Raw genomic sequence first — 21186 nt, forward strand, 5'->3', positions numbered from 1 at the left:
TGACATTTTGAAGCCGGATTTCAGGTGTTTTTTGTATTTTTTATGTAACTGGGACGCGCATTCGGATATTTCGAAGAACCAATAATAGGATTAAAGAACTCGCGATTTCGCATAATCTGATATGTATATTGAGTATGTAGCCCACACAGCAGCAGAGTAATCTACTGCCAAAGGCCAAAATTTAGTGCGATATTTTTTCTAAAAAAAACTATTTTTTGGGTACAGTATTTACAATATCGTTTTGAGTGTGCTGGTACCCCGCGATATTTTAGTTTTTCGACTATCCGGATCATATGAATCACAGATCGTAAAAATCCATCTACTAGAAAGGCGGAAATGGCTACTGCAAAAATTGAAAAATTTGCGAAAAATGTTTTTCAAAATATCGCTGACTAATTCGCGTTTTATGTGGATCGTTTCCATTGCAATGAAGAAACTGAATCATCACTCGCGTTTGTGCGAAAACAGCGGTTTAAAAAATTTAGTGGCATGGGAGCTGTATCCGATTTATCCAAAAAATACTGTGTGATGCTACATCCACGGTTCTTGATGGATTTTATTGAAATATCTTTAGATCGATGTATTTTTTCACGGTTGATAGTGAAATCGGATGCGCATAAAAAGTGTATGCACTTTGTGCAAATTATGAGCATTATACAGTTTTTGGCACACTAAACTGTAGACGATGCTACATCGCAGCCGCCAAAGTAAATCTTGTTAAAAGTATACAAACGAAAAGAAAACAATTCCTTGTATCGGGAAACCGCATGCGCATCAACTGATTTTGAGGATTTCGCTATTTTCACGCATTTCAAAATGTATATTACCTGATACAGTTTTCCTTCAAAATTATTCCCTATTTAAGGGAACCCATCATTTATTTGAAGGTCTTCCATATGTTCCGCAAGGTGTTAGCGTGTGTACTGAAGTGATTACAATAATAAATGTGCCTTTTCGCGTGAATTTTACCTAAAATAGATAATGAACTCCTACCTATTTTTCCCATATTTTCTTCAACTATTTCATAAAATAAATTTGAAAAATATTTTTTTCTTTTTTGAATTTGCTCAATATAATTTTTGTTTTTGCTATAATATGCGAACCGCTAAATAGATTTGTAAAGTTTTGGTTTCATTTCAATACTCGTGATGTTTACATTACGCACATATTTTTATAATATTTTTAGGATGCATAAACAACTTGAATTCTATTAAAACATATTGCAAACTACAATTTTTTTAATTCTTTCTTATTTTCCGCGAAAAATTACAAAATTTTTACTAATGTTATAGCACCTCAGTAATAATATAGTACGTAGGAAGCCATTAGTTAACAGTTTTTCTCAATATAATGAGTAGTGATTTTTAAAGATTTTTTTCTTATTATCAGAATTGAAACCGCCATAACTTTTGCGCGCAATAACCGAAATTAGTATCTCGAACAGATTTGAGAATGGGAATTTTTTCTCAAGCCGTGTACCAAAAATCATTCATGTAGCTTTAAAAAAAATTTTTAATTTTTTTTTCGATGGAAAACTAAAAAATTTTGTCTTTTCTTCATATAAATATACATTCTTTGTTAAATTCTTTTTATAGGAATTTGCATGGTATAACAAGTATTTTACCATGAGAATTTGTCAGCTCAAATAAGAAACTGAGTTGAATCATTTTTCTTTGTTTAATCAGATTGAAATATCTATTTATATAACAAAATAACAACAAATTACACATTCATTTAAAATAAAAATACTATAACCCACAAACAGTGACCTTGGTTAAAGTACGCCGGTATCAGTTAAACGTTGACTTAATATGGCATTTCGAACAACAACGAAAACAACTCGAATATTTGAAGTGTCGGTGGCGCATGTGAAATGTTTATATAGTTTCCGCACTGACATTTCATCAAGGAACATATTTGCTATAAATTCCCTTGCCGTTATATGATCCTGATGGGGGCCGTCATATTCGGGAAAATATCTTCTTAAGTCCGAGTATTTTATTTTTTCTTCGAGCACATCAATTTTATTAAAGAAGACTACAACTGATGTATCGATAAACCATTTGCTATCGGTGATTTTTTGAAATAAAAGTTTCGACTCAATAAGCCGATTCTGCTGTTCATCTTCTCGCAGCACTTGGTCATATTCGGAAATTGCAGTCAAAAATATAATGGCTTTTACGGAGTCGAAACAATGCAGCCATTTCCGGCGTTCCGAACGTTGTCCTCCAACATCCGTCATTTGAAAGACAACAGTGTCCACCGTAAAGAAGTGATCTATCAGGCCAGTTGTCCTGATTCTTACGTGCAGTATATCATCGTCGGTTGGCAGATAAGATGGTTTCGCTATTCGATCAATATTTTCCACATAATATCTGGCCGAGTCAATTAGTTGATATTGGTTACGATTTCTATAACATTCTTGAATACCTGCATCATACCACAATTCTTTTATAGCCAAAATATGCATTTCCAGGGAAGATGCAAAAGTTTCGTAATCAGCGGACATAATTAGCTCAGCATTTCGTTTATTCATTTGTAATTCAAAGTCGATGTTGAGCGTACTCATTGCTCTCAGCATTGTCTGCATTGCGTCAAGTATATTCTCCTTAATACTTAGTGAATAAGCTCGTCTCGTTTTTTCAGAAAACCCATCCTTGTATATAATTTGCATTTGTCGTATAAATGTTGATTTGCCAGATTCGCCGGCACCCAAGAGTAATAGCTTAATTTTCGACGATTCCTTTCGTGCATCTCGTTCAAGTATTTCGTCGATCCTTTTGCTGTGAATATCTGCCTCACCAGAGCAACAGGAAGAACACAACATTTTCCGTTAAAATGTTTGAACTATAGACTATTAGATCCGTTAATTCCGAAGATGAAGAACTTCCGTTTGTTTTGATGTGAACGAAATAAAATTTTACTGCGTTATGTTCATAAAATATTTGTGGTCATTTTTTCTTGTTAGTATTAGCTCATTCGTACATTCAAAACCATTATTTATTGTGGTTAAACTATGGGTCTGTCTGGTTACTCAAAAGATTGCAACAATTTGTACAAATTGTTACAAAAAGTTGTCTGTTAACTCACTTTGTTCTCTGTTATTCATTGAGAACTTGCAAGATTTTGCTGGACAAATTTCTTCTAGCAAGAACTTGCAAGTAACCGGACACGTCATAGTTGTGTTCGTTTACTCGATAATTTGTACAAATCCAGTAACTTCTTGTAGGCGACCAAGGTCTTTTACATTGTACTGGTGAGTAATCGAACAACCCAGCAAACCAAATGTCGGATGTCCGACATATCGGCACAATTTCGGAAGCACAATCGTTCAGTAGTGCGATTCTCTAACTCATTTTTTGAGTTACCGACAATTGTCGGTAAAATTAAAATGCTTATAATTTCGGTAATTACCGATGTTTTTCGGTAAGTTAGCGACGAATAGAAAGCAGTCGAAAAGTTCTACCGATTGCAAGAGTGTTGTCAACTTTGAAATTTTCATTCATAATTTTTCGTTTTAATGTTACCGATTTTTGTCGGTAACTCAAAAAATGTGTTAGAGAATCGCACTACAGATTTCGTTTCGATTTCTATACGATTTTTCGTAGGGGATTTCGTTCAGATTTCGGAGAAAATGTCGGAAGTAAATTTCCCTTCGAATATGCTAATGTTTTTCTGCCGATTTCGTTAGGAATTCGGATCTATATGTCGGAAACAAATTTCCCTTCGCACAACAACCGCCTTTTGTATATATCTAACAAGCAACATTTTAGTTTGTTGTCGAAAAACAAAATGGTCGGCTATAAAATTCGCATATACATTTTTTAAATATTTTAAATATTAATGCAACATATAATAATTCAAGCCAGTGCTGATAGACTCAACGTACACAAAGTTTACATTGTTCTAATATAACTACGAAATGATAACAACAGTGAAAACCATTAGATACAGTTAGGCAAGAAATGTATTGCAAAAACCAAAATTGTAGAAAATTTCATATTAATTGTTCGTTTATGGCAAAAAATTATGTAAAAACTATACGGTTTTTTGTGCAAATCTCTTGCTATAGGTCCTTACAACAATATTCCGTCAAAATATGCAAAGGTTATTTGCGATTTATAACAAATGCGGTCAAAAATAAGAATTAACTACTATAAAAGTATTGCAAAAATTGCCAAATCGATGGTTTCTTCGAGAATTACCAAAGGTATGTTCCTTATTGCTTCGTCTATCCACTTTGGACATTCATTGGAGCATTAATGAGCTTAGTTAAACCAAAAATTAAGATTCGGTATGTTCCACTCTAAGGATACTGGTTCCCCAATTTTTAGTAAATCTTGATCCTTCGTTGGAGAATGTTTTCGGAGTTTTTTGTTAAATTGGACCCAAACATTTTATTAGGAATGGCATCAGGATGTTGGCCCGATGTATTTAAGAGTTTTGTGTTGTTATATTACATCGGCAATTTACACAAATAACATTAACATGTAATGATCTGGTCTTTGGAATGGTGGTAGTTGACTTTGTTTGAGCTTTCGGGATCGACTTTTCTGACTTTCAGACTAATGACTATTAAATATTTCTTAATGATGTCAGTGGGGATGTCTTCCCAATCAATTTGGCATACTATTTTCCATGGTAAAGAATATAGTACAAAATATTCGGTATTCCAGCTTCTCCAGTAGCGGTTTAATTTCCATATTTGATGGGTTTTATTGGATTTGGCGCAATTTTTTGGATTTATTATGATAACAGAGGATAATATCTATCCACTTAGTACAAATTAAATCATATCAATACCATTGAGAGACGAACTAGTGCTCTGTCGTAGGTTGCTTCAAAATACTACACTGGTGTCAATTTTTTCCATATACTTTCCAGAGGAATTTCGATGTTCTTAAAGCCAAAATCGGACTATTTTGCATTGTTCCATTATCCTACAATACATATTGAGTCAAATATTCATTCTTGGCATACTTGCCTGTGGCCGATTCGTCATTGTTTATTGTTAATATGGTCCCATGCGTTTTTTTACCAGTCTGAAGACCCTCCATGACCGCATTTTATATCACTGAACTTTATTACATTCAATACTATTAGTCTATTATTAGCCGCAAAAGTCATAAAAATGCATAATGACCGCAAAAAATTGCAAAAATTTTATAGTTTAAAGTACTGATTTTCCCGTTGCAATACTTTTATTGTCACCCCCAAGTAGTAGTTAATTCTTAATTTTGACCGTATTTGTTAAAAATCGCAAATAACCTTTGCATATTTTGACGCAATATTGTTGGAAGGACCTGTAGCAACAGATTTGCACAAAAAACCGTATAGTTTTTACATAATTTGTTGCCATAAACGAACAATTGATATGAAATTTTCTACAATTTTGGTTTTTGCAATACTTTTCTTGCCTAACTGTATCTTTGAAATTATAATATTCCAATAGAAAAAATAACAAAGAAAATTTATCAATAAAAAAGAGGCATCAGAGAAAAATTTTTTCCTTCGATAATCATACGAAATTATTCCAAAATCGTTCACAAATCTTGACGAAAGTTCGGAAGGTACCTCAGATTTTCATACGACATTATTTCGAAATCGTTCAGAAATCTGTACGAAAATTCGGAGGAAAAAATTCGCATTCCAAATTTCCGAAGGATTTTCTTCCGATTTCGTTCCGAATTCTGACCGAAATCCATACGATTACCCTCCGACATTTCGTTCCGAAATTATGTCAACCACTTCATACAACTTTCGTAAAGATATCGTTACGATTTCGGATCAGATATCGGACGTAACGTCTGAATTTTGTTCCGATTTCGTTACGATATCGGTACGATTGGTTTGCTGGGAACATCCAGTAACAACACACATACAGTGACTGTCACTGAAAATGATGAAACATGAAATAAAAAATGTAATCGTTTATAACTTCGAAACGAGTTGAGATTTTTTAACAATTCAAAATATAAATTTGTAGGCTGAAAAATCTTTAAGATGGCATAGAAAAGTATTTCGTTTACTGTACCGATATACTAACCCTGCGTTTACAAATGACAGGACAGTTGACTTCATGTATTGATTGTCAAAACCCCACAACTTGCCTGTGTGACGTAGGCGTCCCGACAACTGCAAAAACAGTTGTAAAATTATGAATGAAAATCATCGATTTCCTTTTGTTTCCCGTTCACAAATTTTGTTTTTGTTCATGTTCTTTTGTTTTCAACACATTTCAATTATTATCTTACACATTTTTAAAAAAAATTTCAAAAATTTGTTAACCATACTGTCTGTGAAAAACTGAGGGACAGCTGGGAGACAGCCGACAAATGTATGTATGTGTTAGTAAATCAGAGTTGTATTTAAAGACAAACTGTCTGGTGTAAACGCCTAGTAAAATTTTACTGGAAAACAAAAAATTGGCATTTTTAGGCCCATACCTATATACGGACGTATACCCAGGGCGTGTGTGGTGAATAAAGTAGAACACATGTATTCTTATGAGAACTACCGAAATACGTCGAGCGTATACTTTTTGTAAGTAGAAAAAGTTTAACTTTGACAGAACGTTATTGTTTGTATGTGTGTGTGTTTTGTATTTTAAGAACAAAAGCTCAACAAAACGTGAAATACAATTCATTTGAAAGGAAAATTATTTATTTTACGAATGAAAACATTTAAGTAAGTATCGGTCGTGGATTTTTTGTTTTAAATGTGATTTTGGGACTACGTATTTGGGTAATACGGACGCTCAGAGAGCGTTGTTTTGGTAGGTTGGTGAAATATTTGTGTACGTCCCGTCGTCATTTAGGTTTAGCAGTTAAACTGAGCATTGAGAAGGATGCACCACAATAATCGATTAATAAGTTCCGATTTTTTCGTTTTTTTTCGCGATTTTAGTAATCAGAATCATAGTTTTCAATAGTTTTCAGTAGTTTTGTCATTGAGAGAAAGAATGGTGTTCCTGGCGTAGTTCGCTAGAATTTGGCTAGAAATTTCTAGTTTTTGAAGTTATTTTCCAAAAAACTACTATGAAGAATCATTAACGGTTATGTCTATATGGAAAGTCCTGTATCAGTCAGGCTTGCCCCATATTAGACTAGTCTTTAACGCCACTGCCCTGATAGAGGTTTATTTCAAGTTATGTCGTATTTTTGCGGGCATTATGCGGTGTAACATTCTTAGTTCAGATGAAAATCAGCATATGTAAATATAAGGTCTGTCTGGTTACCCTAAAATTTGTAACAACTTCTACCAATTGTTGCTGGAAGTCGTCTGTTAACACAAAAAACCAGCAAAAGAGAGCGATTCGAGAGAGACATTTCGACAGTTCTTTCACTGAGAGTCTGCAAATTCTTGCTGGTCAAATTTCTTCTAGCAAGCACTAGCAATGCTTCTTCTTCCTGAAAAAGTCAATCATCTGTTTTTAGTTTTTTGTTTATTTATGTTTGTGAACATAAAAAACAATTTTATTGTGGAAATAACATAGTCTAATTGTATTGTTTTATGGAGAACAAATTTGTAAAGTGGAAAAATACTTATTTGTTTCATTTTCTTTTGTATTTTTAATAAAATACAACGTGTTTGCTTCCTTTATTGGCGGACAAATTGTTCTGTTTTGGCAAGCCAGCTGATTGCTTGCTGGTTTTTGCTGGGAAGGTGTCTGTTTACTTTTTACAATTTTCTAGCAAAAGAGAATAAAAACCCCTTACTCTCTGAGAAAGTTCTTGCTGGACAATTCTTGCTGGGAAAGTAACCAGACAGACTTATACTAATATGGGAAAAGTCAATTGTTAACATTTGTCAATAGATGATAGATAGAAGTTCTGTTGTTACGATATCATAACAACATTCTGTTAAGTAGTTTACCATTTCAGGCGATTTTAACCACTAAGTTCATACTCAATGAACTGGTAACTGCTATGGAATACAATCCTAAGTCCAACTTTTTGCTTTCCTACAATTCGTATAAGCCAAAATGCGCTTTAATGGAGTTTTTAACATTAACATACCCCTGTTGTTGATAAAACGTTTATATACTTTATTTCATAAACATAAAATGAGTTCCACATACACATTTTTCCAAAATGTACGGGAACGGAAAAATGGCAGAAACGTCAAAATAACTGGAACAAGTGTCAAAGGCGGCTGATCAACCAATCAGAAGCCGGCAAACATGTTGCTCGTTTTTGCTCGCCAAAATTTGTCGTGTAAAAAGTTTCATTTTTGTTCAAAGAGAAGTGAACATTTTGCAACTTTTTTGGTTTGGTAAAAAATGTGTTAAATGTGTAAAAACTTTTTAGTTCTGGAACGAAGCTATATTTGCATTATGCACCTTTTCCGGTCTTTACAATTCTACGTCTTTGTCAACACACACCTGCGTTTAAATAAATGAACTGTCGGTTTCTAAACACTTGTGAAGGAGTATTATTGTTTGATCTTGAATGGCAACAATGAATTTGAAATTTTTGTTTTTACTAATGGGTACTTTACACGATATGTTTTTTACATATGAGTTGTCACTTTGCATATACATTTTGTATGGCAGAAGTGACAACTCATATGTAAAAAACATACCGTGTAAAGTACCCCTAACCCAGCGTTTACACATGCCAGTGACAGTTCGAAAAATTCAATACATACACAATATTTTACTACCACAATTAAATTTTTTGAATTCTCGACTCCACTGGCACTTGATTTTTCATGCCAGTAAAATTTTGAACTGGCTACCAGTGATATGTCGAAAATGTAAAAGGTGTTTTTAATCCATGTACATTTTTGTTTCTTTTATGAATGCAAAGATTTCATGTATATTTTCAAAAAGGTTATGAAAAAATTGTTTCAGCAAAAGACACACCAAATTTACTAATAGATTTATTATAAATATGACATATACATAAGTAAATGTTATTTATGTTTAGTATAGAATTATAATTTCTGTTGCCACATATAGACTTCGGGAACGGCAGGTGGATATGATAAGTTGTACATTTGGGATCTTATAAATGCTCTCTTATCTTTTGGTTCAGGGCGCACTGTTGATAAACCTAAAATGATATAATAAATAGGAAAATGTATTATTTTAATTCAAGGACATAAAACTATAAACTGTAGAACAAAAACATAATGGACAAGTTAGAAAGACCAGACAAAATCCATGATACAAAAAAAAATTTTTATGAAATAATGTACGAGTATATAAACTTTATCTTTAATAGGAAAAATGCAATTTGACTTAAAGATGGGACCATAGGCAAATGGGTACTTTACACAATATGTTATTTTACATATCGCTCACTTACTAAAAGAGTGACATATCTCAAAAAATCCAGTTTCGAGAAAAACGCGTTTTAAGAGGAAATTTAACTTTCGAACTTAAAAAAATTATTAGACAAAAACTAAAATAACTACTTGGAGCATATTTTGCAAACAGCTAGCCAGATGTCAGTACTAAATTTTTGTGCAAGATCAAGCATGAGCTGTAACTCGTCGAGTTTTAGATATATCAGCATGAAATGACACAAGATAAATTAGAAGGCGTAGAAAGAATAGAAATTGCTAACTCAGAAAACGCCTTTTTTGAGTTATGAGCGATATGTGTTATCATTTTGCATATACAGTGACTGTCACTGAAAATGATGCAACCTGAAATAAAAAATGTAATACATGTAGTGGTATACAAAAATATTCCGTTTACAGTACCGTTATACTAAAATTTTATCGGAAAACAAAAAAAAACAGGCATTTTAAGGGGAGTACACACTAACAGTCAAAACTGACAGTCAACGTACTTTTAGGACAATTTTCCGGCAAATAACAACTTTTATTTAGCTAAAAACGTTTAAAATACAATATTTACGGTATTATTTAGAGATTACAAAAGAAATTTTTCAGTTAGGCTTTGATATTCACGAAATAGACCTCGATGACTGTCAGTTTTGCTTGTCAATGTGTACTATACTTTATAATTGAACATTGAAAATGATGCACCACAATAATCGATTAATAATTTCCAATTTTTGGTTGCATATCGTTTTCAGTAGCTTTGTTATTGATTCCGGTAGAGAAAATGATGTTCCTGACGTAATTTTGGCATGTTTGTAATTAATGTCCCTTTGCACAGTGGATGCTCCCATATGACAAAAATCAAATTATCACAGTATCTTGTTTTGCAAGCGTCAAAAAAACATATTGAATAAACCAAATAAAGTGTATTTACAAAAATTTTGATATCTAAATCAATATAAACCTTAATCTCGATTTATGAAATGGAAGTTGTTACTGAAGGTATTAGCATATTTTGTGTATAAATACATGACAGTATAGTGGTCCTGGTGTTCATAATAATTTTAGCCAAAATATTGTCAAATTAATTTTTTTTTGTATTTTGATTAAATGTCCATAAACATTTAACTACTTGTGCCATTTATATCCGCGGCCATATTTGTACTAATTTTAACTTTCGGTATCTACATTTAAAAAGTATATTAGTTCCATCCGTTTCCATCGCCGCGTGTTATAATCAATGTTGTGACCTAACCTTCACAATCGTTTTTGGGTGTTGGTACGGATTTCTGTACCGGCCCCCATACCAGATGCGGATATTATTCGAATGTCCGGCACAACTTTCGAAAACGATATCACATTCGAAGGATTGGCAAATGTTTTTCGGGTTTACACAAGCACGTTGTTCATTTGTTCGTCAAAAGTTTAAAAACGATATCATTTTCGAACATTTGGCGAATGTTTTTTTCTTTACAGGAAAAATTGTTTCGAGAAACAATTTGTAATTCGGAAATTTGTTTGTTTTAAAAAATAATTTTATGTAGTTCGTATAAAATTCCCATTTGCTTTTTTCAAATAGTTTCGATATAAATGCTACGTATCATATAAACAAGAAGTGTTGATAAACACAACATATGCCTGGGTTACAAAATACAAAACAACAATGTTTATAATCAGTTACCGCACATCGTATCGCAAACATTACAAAGAAGAAAAAGGTATATAACAAAAATATCAAGAGACTTCAGATAAAAGCTCTGTTCCTTTACGTGCAAGATTCTTCAAGTTTTACCACTTTTTACTCGAAAAGCGTTCCTTTACTTCAGACACCATACGATTCATATGGGAGCAGTTTACAACTTTTACTACTTTTGCCGGTTATACCATTTTCAAAAGTAAAGGAACAGGCCAAAAGTTAATCACAGAAACTCCGCCAAAAATGCTTTTTCGGCACTATCGTAAAAACTATCATCTTTCATTCGCTAATAATATGATTAAAGATATTCGAATTCGAGGGTTTTCCTGCCACAAACTGAGCGGCGAATGAATCGTTTTCAATTCGTTCTCGTGTGTCGATCTCGAACAAAATATCCGCAAAACTATCGAAAAACATTCGAAAACAAATAGTTTGCGATAGCAATGGTATGGGGGGGTGTTTAATGTTTGTATTTATGTGTTGTTGTTATGAAGGACCGTTCCTAGAATATTCATATGTTCTAGAACAGTGATGGCCACCAACAACAACGTTTCCACTCACACTAGCGCAAGTTATAATGTGTGTTTTTGGCCATCACTGTTCTAGAAAGTCGTTAACTGTGATCTTAGGTAAATTTTTGTAGTTGTTTGTACACAATCTTGAAATTTGAATCAATTATTTTCTAAAGTTTTTTTTCGATATTTTGACCTTTAAGAACCGTTCATAGAGAGTTCGAATGTTTTAGAAAGTTGTTTATTGAAATCTTTGCGACATTAGGTGTGTTCGTTTACTCAACAATTTGTACAAATTTGTACAAGTCCAGTAACTTCTTGTAAACGACTAAGGTCTTTTGCATTGTGCTGTAGAGTAAACGAACAACTTCCAGTAACAATTCGTACAAATTTTGAGTAAACGAACACACATATTATTGTGGTTGATTGTTTTTTTGAATTTTGAATGGTTTAGTTTCTCTGGAGCAGAAACCGAAAAAAGAGGATACAGATCGCATTTGTTTTGTCATTTTGACATTAAAAAACCATTTCTACAGATTTCGTATGTTCTAGAAAGTTGTTAATTGAGATGTAAGGTACATTTGTTTTAATTGGTTGTTTGATTCAATTTTGATCGGTTTGATATCTGTACACCAAAATCCGAGAAAAAATTATAACGGAAATTTGACCTTGAAGATGAGGCTGAATTGATTTTATGTGTCCACAATTATTATTCTTTAAGATGAGAGCTACAACTTTGCTTCCACGAGTGAACCAAAATTCTTAGCGGTTTAGGAGATATGAGCCTGGCAAATGATCCCTTTTCGTATTTGGGGCCCATAACAGCGAAAGTCGAAGTAACAGGGAAAACGCCGGGACACGTGTCTTCTTATTTTTGGTCTTCTATTACGCTGCCGTGTCAGAATATGGTTAATTTTAAATGGCTCAAAAAATTACACACAGCGTTATTTTCTTGTTAATAAATGACCATTTCTTTTTTTTTGTATAATTTTGCTGGTTTTTATATAGATGTTTAAAACAACATTAGTTGGTACATATTACTAATTGGTATGTATATGGATGGTTATAGCATCGAAAGGATACCTTAAGCATGTCCGATCGTGCTGAAAATTTGTTATGATTCTTCTGTAGTGATAAATACATAGTCCATAAAGTTTTAAGATGATATACCAATGTTTACTATTTTTGTCTCATTGTCCTAAATGCATCCACTGCGCTTTGTAGGTAATTTGGCTAGAAATTTCTGATACAGGACTTTCCATATATCATTAAAATGTTTGTACGTACACTAGACATGACCGTTAATGATTCTTCATAGTCATTTGTTGGAAAATATCTTCAAAAGTTAAAAATTTTCAGCATACAATTTTTTTTTTTGAATTGTTAAAAAATCTCAACTCGTTCCCATCTTATCAACGTTAACATTTATTTCAGGTTGCATCATTTTCAGTGACAGTCACTGTACATTTTGTATATAAAAATGACAACTCATATGAAAGAAACAAATTGTGTAAAGTACCGATAATGAAAGTACAGCCGAAGAAATTCTCTCACTGAATGTGATTTATGACAGTTTAATATGCCCTCAATTTTTTAAATGACAATAACAATACATTTTTTAACTTTTATCCAGATAAAAGACAATATTAAAAATAAAAAAGAAAATTAAACAAAAAAGTATTTTTCCACTTTACAAATTTGTTCTCCATAAAACAATCCCAGTCAGAATTTTTTGAAAATTTTAATCAAATTCGAGTCTTTTTTGATCCGACTGCACGATTAAAAAGCTAGAATATGAGCTCATTTTCTGATCATAAATGACTCCTTTGTCGGTAGGAAAACATAACCTCAGGCGACTCTTCTAAACAAATCACAAATGAGTCTTTTTCGAGTCGTATTTCAATAATAAAAATAAAATAATTCAAAAATAAAAAAAATGATCTTCGCCCTAACAGGCAAAATTTCAAAAAATATTGGTGTTTTGTTGATTAATTTCGGACCCTTTTTCGAGTCTTTTTAGAGTCATGTTTATAATCATTTATGAGTCTTTAGGGAGTCATTTATGAGTCTTTTTGTTAGACGAAATAAATTAAAAAAATTTTCTTTTTATTCTTCTTTGTTTCTTTCCTTTGTTTTATAGTCTTTTCTGCTTTGTTATGTCTTTTAATTATCCTTTATGTTGCTTGGTGGTTAGTATACTGCTTCTTCATTTCACTTGGCAAAACCTGTTGTGTTGTGTTTGTCTGTACCTTTAATATTATACGTTACATTTATATCAAAATTTTGTAGAAAGTGTATATGAGAATTTTATTTTTTTATTTACAACCAAATAAAAATAAAACAAAGCAATCAGTTTTTTTATCACCTAACTGTTCAAAATATGATCAGAGTATACATAATTATAATCACTTTTCAAACACCTGTATGACCCTTTTTTGATTAAGCATTTTTCAATCTTCCAGATGATCAAAATGTGACAATAAATAACAAAAAATTGTCACATTTTAAACACCTCAATGATTTATTTGTGATTACTACACATTTGTTGTTGTATTTTAAATTGAACTCTTTTTAATCATTACAGGGAGTCACTTTCGAGTCCCTTTCTTATCACACAAGCGACTTAATCAATTTTTGATCACCAAAAGGACTCTAAAAAGACTCCTCAATGTGATTTTTGAAAAAACAGTCTTCTAAATGCTATCTGGGATACAATTAGACTATGCCTGTCTGCGTACTCGATAATTTGTAATAATAGCTGTGTCTTTTTACGTGATAATTTGTAAATAATTATTACTAATGTTGCAGATTTTGACAGTTGTATAAAGGAAAAGTTGCTGAAAAAAATGTTTCAGCAACATTTAGTAAGTACGAAGACAAACCTACTATGTTATTTCCACAATAAAATTGTTTTAATGTTCACAAACATAAATCAACAAACAAAGACATAAATACAACTAATAGCTCATTTAAACTAGCCATAAATCCTCGACTGGATTTAATAAATCCAGTACAAATCTCATTGCATTTAGATATACATTTTGGAGGATTTAAATGGCAGTCAGCTGATTTTTGTTCATAGCACAATTACCAAGGTAGATGCATCAGCCCATCTGATCGACTTCATTGGCCGGATTTAGCACATTATCAGGTTTTATTTGCTAAATCCAGCCAAAATCTACCAGATTTCCCATACAAAAATAAATCCTCCTATTGAGTGGATTTTTTTTAAATCTGGCATAAATCCTCGTATACAACTCTGTTTTTTGCAACATGTTGCTAGAAAATGCAAAAAGTTGCAAGCTGGCACAAGAAAAAATGTAGATGCATCGGTGAATATCTACACTAAAAATAATTTAAAATGTAAAAATTTGTAAACAAGGCGGGAAAATTAAATTTGTTTTGATGTACAATGTTGATTTTAATCAACCAAGACTAATATTTACGATGTCTAAAGCTGAAAACAGATACAACGTTTGATTAAAGATTTGCGTTGGGCGTCGAGAAAAAACAACAACAACAGGGCGACGACGATACCAAAGTCCAGCGTTTATCTGTTTGCCGGCATATATTTCAAATGAATTTGAATTTTTCGGCATCATGCCCAACAGTGTAAAAACGGCCAAAACGACACAAAACTTTACCCAAACGTTGTATCTGTTTACAGCTTAAGCGATAAATAATTCGGAGGGTTGGCGTTTTTTGTTTGGGATGACGACTTCTATTTTGTTTTTCAAAATAGTCAAGCTTAATCCCATAGTCGTTGTCTTAATATTTTATTAAAACAACTTTAATTTATTAGTGGGAAAAAAATTGGCGATGTATACCAAGGGGTAAGGCAGGGAATACTATAGTTTCAGATCTCGCCACAGATCTTCATCAGTTCCCTTATTTCTTGTTTTTCAACAAGAAACTTTCTATACCCAAGTGTCAATTGCTAGCTCAAATAGATACGTGCGCAAAGAAACACTCTGATCGAGAATTTCTTTGGCACTACCTAAACTCTAGCAACTTCACTTGCAAACAAATCCAAATTTTTCCCACTGCTATGCGTTCGTCGATTCTCGACGAAAAAGCACATAACTATTTTGTTGGTATTGCATACTTCAGCAATAAACAACATTTTGACGGTGCCCGGTCTCACAATTAGGAGGGTTGGCGTTTTTTGTTTGGGATGACGACTTCTATTTTGTTTTTCAAAATAGTCAGGCTTAATCCCATATTGTGAGACCGGGCACCGTCAAAATGTTGTTTATTGCTGTAGTATGCAATACCAACAAAATTGTTATGTGCTTTTTCGTCGAGAATCGACGAACGCATAGCAGTGGGAAAAATTTGGATTTGTTTGCAAGTGAAGTTGCTAGAGTTTAGGTAGTGCCAAAGAAATTCTCGATCAGAGTGTTTCTTTGCGCACGTATCTATTTGAGCTAGCAATTGACACTTGGGTATAAAAAGTTTCTTGTTGAAAAACAAGAAATAAGGGAACTGATGAAGATCTGTGGCGAGATCTGAAACTATAGTATTCCCTGCCTTACCCCTTGGTATACATCGCCAATTTTTTCCCACTAATAAATTAAAGTTGTTTTAATAAAATATTAAGACAACGACTATGGGATTAAGCCTGACTATTTTGAAAAACGATAAATAATTCGTTTATTTAATTTATATGGGCAAACTGCGATAAAATAATTCCTTATTTGCTCTTTAGTTAGCATTAGTAGCATAATGTGCTAACATTTTCAGTTTTTAATTGTGTTCCTTTGTAATTGTGCTATGAACAAAAATCAGCTGACTGCCATTTAAATTTAAATCCAGTCAAGGATTTATGGCTAGTCTAAATGAGCTATTAACCTTCTTTATGAGGATTTATTTGAAATATAAGCAATGAAATTGGCATTTGAAACCCAGTGGGTTTGTAAAATCTGGTTATATATCGTCACCATAAATGCCTGAAGACGTAACCCACAAAACTAAAACTCTACAAGAGAGGCAAAAAACTTTATAAAATGAAAACGGTGTTATAAAGTATCGAAAATTTGTAGTATCGCGTTCTAAGACAGAGAAGAAATACATATATTTTTTGGGAAAAATTAAATTTTTTTTCAGAATTTCAGGAGCTGTGTGGGTTACGTCTTTTGGTATTGTATTTTTCTGAAATGCCAAAAGACGTAACCCACAGTTTACTGAGCATACATTTAAAGAAACTAGTATAAATCAAAAATTATAATCAAATTAGAAATGACTTATTGGCTACGCGGTTAAGCGAACTTAAAACTAGCATTCTGAAGGTGTTGGGTTCAATTCCCAGTATTAACGGTGATATTTCAATGGACTTCAATGTGAACTGTCTATTCCAACCATCACTATAATTACTTATAATTCCTATTGTGTTAGACGATATTTAAATCTGGAATATTATATTTATTGTTGTATTTAAGTCAATTTATGGACAAAGTATAGTTAATATAAATTAAGTGATCTGTAACAATTTAAAACTATGTTTACATTTAGGAAATCCACTCGATTTCAACTGTCAATTTCTTTGCGTATACGTCAAATGAAAACTCAACTGAAATCGATTCGATTTCATTTGACGTTTGAGCAATGTAATTGACAGTTGAAATCGAGTGGATTTCATAAATGTAAACATAGCATAAATGTAAATTTTAATTCCCATAAGGAATGTTGTCATAAAAGTAGTGACAATCACTTGAAATAAAGCGTTTTAAGTTTTGCAGGTGTTGACATTTCTTTTTTGATACTTTTAGCCACTGATGGGCAAATTGCGAGAGACTCATGTATTTTTTACACTTTTGTGTGTGAGGCAGAGCATTTCTGCCCATCAGTGCTTTTAGCCTTTGTGTGTACATCTGTACTGTCTCAAAATTTCTCTGCGGTAGAATCTGCTAGTCGTCTTTGATATCAGTTTTAAAAAAGATTATACTGCTAGGATCATAAGTCAATGCTCGCAGTCTTTTTGTCGAAGTAAACCAATCCAGAAAATTTGCGTTTTTTCTCTGGACCCACATATTTGATTACTACAATCAGTTGAATTTATCCAAATATCTCTATTATACCATGGATTGGTTGACAAGAACATCTTTTGCAAACTTGCAGCCTAATCGTATCCGTCTTTAAAGAATACATCTTTGTATTAGAACGACGAGAATTTTGAGCATATACACGTTTTTGTATCAAGGCCACAATATTGAATATTTCCGTTCGTTCTTTCTCCTGGAAAATGTGCAATATCGAGACGACCTGCTTTACATCCGAGCTTCATTTGCCTTGTATTGCCTTCCGAATTACCACTTCCTTTTGTTCGGCTAACATATTGCTTTCCAAATGTGCGTTTTAGATGTTTATTTAAATCAGGGCATATGTATTCTGTCATCATCTTCAATTATTTCAAGTATGGATTTTTCTGTAAGACCATTAAATACCGTCTAAAGTAAAAGTTGTTGATTTAAAAATTAAATAAAAGAATAGTCTTTGTGATTTTTGAAAAAAAAACTACTATTCTTGAGATATCGTCACCTAAGAGTCAAATTACACATATGGAGAAATAAGCCGAGTAAGAGTTAAAGTAACTATACCGTGGTACAGGTATTTGTAGTAATCGGTTCAGTAGAACCGGATCTAGCTCGGTTTTGAACCTGCACTTTCGGGTCAAATAACCGGGTGACCGGATCCGCCCCCTTGGAAATTATACATTATACTCAATAAACCCTCCCTCTGGCATTATAATTGGTGCAAAAATCAAAGACTACATTGTTTGTACTGCTGTTTAATTTTCAAATAATGTGGGTTACGCCCTTTGTGTTTTATGAAAATTACAGTATGCTGTTTCGTCTATTGGCATTTCTTGAATAGAATCGTTATTTTTAAACATAGAAATTTGCCAGAGCATGTATTTAGCTTTATGTATCAGATTCCATCAAAAAACTATTTTCGATTTCCATGTGGGTTACTTCTTCGGGCATTTGTGATGACGATATAAACGTACTATTATATAACTTGACGTTATATATAAGAGAGTTAAAACTTTTATACGTAATTTAGACGTTATTTATAATAATATGTACAATAGGGTTATGACTTTTTCACAACCTCATATCCCTGTATTATATTGGGATGAACTTTTACATAAGATTACATAAAATCTTCATTTTAAGGTATTGGATAAAAAAACCGTACGCACAAAATCATTTTAACAATTTTATTTATGCATTTTTGACATTTTTTGGAGTCACTATAAGTAGATATGAAAAAAAATATATTAATAATAAAATAAATAATAACTAAAATAAATATACTAACATAACAAGGATCATAAAACACAAAAGAATGTTAAATATTCACATTGTCGTTGGAGAGGACGAATATTAGCGGAAGGTTTTGCTTGTTGCGGTAGGAGTTGTATAAGTCTTGCATATCTTTGATCGCGCGCTCACAAAACTGGTTGCTTCGGGCAATGTTTATTGGAGATTCATCTTTTTCCAATGAGTATTCAAGCATGTGAGAGCTTTTGGGTAGTCATTCAGAGCTGCATTAGTTCTTCGAAATCTTCAGAGCCGAACAATTGACTACTGAACCCATGAATAAGAAATGAATAAACAGATTTTACGCAAACTGCTCCGAGTTTCAGGCATCAGCATAAAAGCAAGTAGAGCTAGAATGGCACGAGAGTTCCAGCGTGCATTGCAAATGTTTGGGATCTGCTTAAAATCTACAAAAGGAATCTCACTCTTCTCAGTGAAATGGCGGAAAACATGAGTAAGGTAGCAGAGAAACTTCCTGTCGTCTCTCCAGCCACCTGTTTCCTTAATCAAAGTTGGATCATTAATGAAGGCTGCTTTCAATTGAGCATAGTTTTTCATCAAATCCTTCACAAAAAAGTATTCGATGTTTGGTGATGTTGTAGACACATGAACTCGATCCAGCACATGGTGCTGGCAACTGATGAACTTGGGTACGGTGTAACCTTTCGCTTCAAACATTTGCTGCAGTCGAACTACAACGCCTGTCTTTTTTGCTGGTATTCACTCTTGTTGTATCGGCAACAATCATCACAATTGAGGTTGAACCCCTCTAAGACATTCTAAAGACCTTCTGCGGTTGTTTTAGCTTTCCCATCCTTCAATTTGAGCACAGTTAATCTAATTTCTTTAAATTCGTTATTGAGGACCACTTCCTGATATTCATAGCTCTCAAAGTGTTTGCAGTCAAAATGCATGCTCCACTTCTCCAGATAAAGCGTGTTTACCAAGTGGTTCTTCAACCGAGCAGCTTCCTTGTATATAGCCCTGTGGATTCCTGGCTGACATGGGGTTGGGATTTCAATGCCTTCAGCGGAAAGCTGCGGAACATCGTAGCTGCTTTATTGGACGAAATCTTTGAACTTGTAAAAAAGGCGTCTTGCAATGCCTGTTTGGTTATGCTTCCTTTTGCTCGTTGATGCTGCATTTTCATCCTCCCAGGGACTATCTGTACTATTGTCGTAAAAATCCGAGCTACTTTCACTTCTATTGTCTTCTTTCGCTTGGACGGGTGAATGGTATTGACACCTGCTGGTTTGCCGCTTGAATAACCAACGCGGCCTTTGCTCTCAATTTGTAGTTTGTATAGTTTCTCGTCTTCTTTGCACATCCACTCGTCCTTTACATTAGTGATGTCAAACAGTTCCCTCAGGGGCATGCGACTCCGTTCACTCAGTGCTGTTTCCCCAATTGCCACTATGCCTCTTCTTAATGGCGCTTGAAACTGGACTAGGTTCTTTGTTCTTCTCCTCGTTGGAAGCACTCTTCTTGAATGACATGTTATAATTCACTTTTCACTTCACTTTTTATATTTGTTCTTATCGGGATTTTCGACACTTGTTGAATGACACAAAACTATCAATGAACACCTATTTATACAAGCATTTTTCAATATTTTTCTGACAGGTGCTTATAAATGGGCTTATTTATGGTGACATTTTACCTGATTCAGCACGTGTGCGTTGTAAAATTTTTAAAAAATGCCCAAAAATAAGGCTAATAAATGTGGTTTCTGCCGTCAACGGAAAAACACGCATCAATAAAAATGCAAATCCTTTCCTTCATACATTGAATGTAAATGAGTAACTCCCATAAATGAACCAGTAGAGCAAATAGTCATAAATTTATGAGAGTTTATCCTTTTTTCCTTTTTTACTAATTTGCAAATTGTGAGATTCTTAAAAATCGTCAAAGTTTTTTTCCGAGAGATACATTCGATTCAACATGTAATACCTTCACTTAATTGTAAATAAAAAGTGAGATGTTCATAAATTTTTATGATCAATGTCTCATTTTGTTCATAGGTTATGTGGCTGACTTTTTACAAAAATATAATTTCAAAGTGGTTTGTGTGTGAGCTTTTTTAATAATTAAATGGAATGAACGTTACCATTGGCATTATTCATTCCTGCTACAGGAAATCATTTTTAAGAAAAAAGGTCAAAAAGTCATAACCCTAATGTACAACGAATTGCGCTAGAATAGATCCTTGAGCCCATAAATTTTCTTTCTGATACCAAAGACGTAAATACAACAAGATAAGACATTTTTTGTCATCATTCTTCAGTGAATGGCTTTTGAATTTAACATAATGTTATGTTACGATATGGTGAAATAACAGCTGTGTTCCTTTACTTACCTGAGG

The 21186-nt window shown here is 33.1% G+C and overlaps 2 protein-coding genes across 4 annotated transcripts in view; both read right to left on the reverse strand.

Moving 5' to 3' along the window:
• Nucleotides 1–1685: 1685 nt before the first annotated feature.
• LOC141390920 (guanine nucleotide-binding protein subunit alpha-11-like) lies at nucleotides 1686–2913 on the reverse strand. The gene has a single exon (XM_073963851.1). The coding sequence runs from the start codon at nucleotides 2825–2827 to the stop codon at nucleotides 1775–1777; it is 1053 nt and encodes a 350-aa protein (XP_073819952.1). The 5' UTR covers nucleotides 2828–2913; the 3' UTR covers nucleotides 1686–1774.
• A 5957-nt stretch (nucleotides 2914–8870) lies between these two features.
• The window catches only part of LOC141388631 (NADP-dependent malic enzyme-like), a 38983-nt gene continuing 26667 nt past the window's right edge, over nucleotides 8871–21186 (reverse strand). For all 3 annotated transcript variants that reach the window (XM_073958660.1, XM_073958659.1, XM_073958661.1), the window contains exon 5: nucleotides 8871–9056. In XM_073958660.1, coding sequence (XP_073814761.1) covers nucleotides 8938–9056 — 119 coding nt within the window. In that variant the 3' untranslated portion in view covers nucleotides 8871–8937. The remainder of the gene's footprint in view (nucleotides 9057–21186) is intronic.

This window comes from Musca autumnalis, unplaced genomic scaffold (assembly GCF_047663935.1).
Source record: "Musca autumnalis isolate F117 unplaced genomic scaffold, ASM4766393v1 scaffold_1, whole genome shotgun sequence".
NCBI classification, from domain to species: Eukaryota; Metazoa; Arthropoda; class Insecta; order Diptera; family Muscidae; genus Musca; species Musca autumnalis.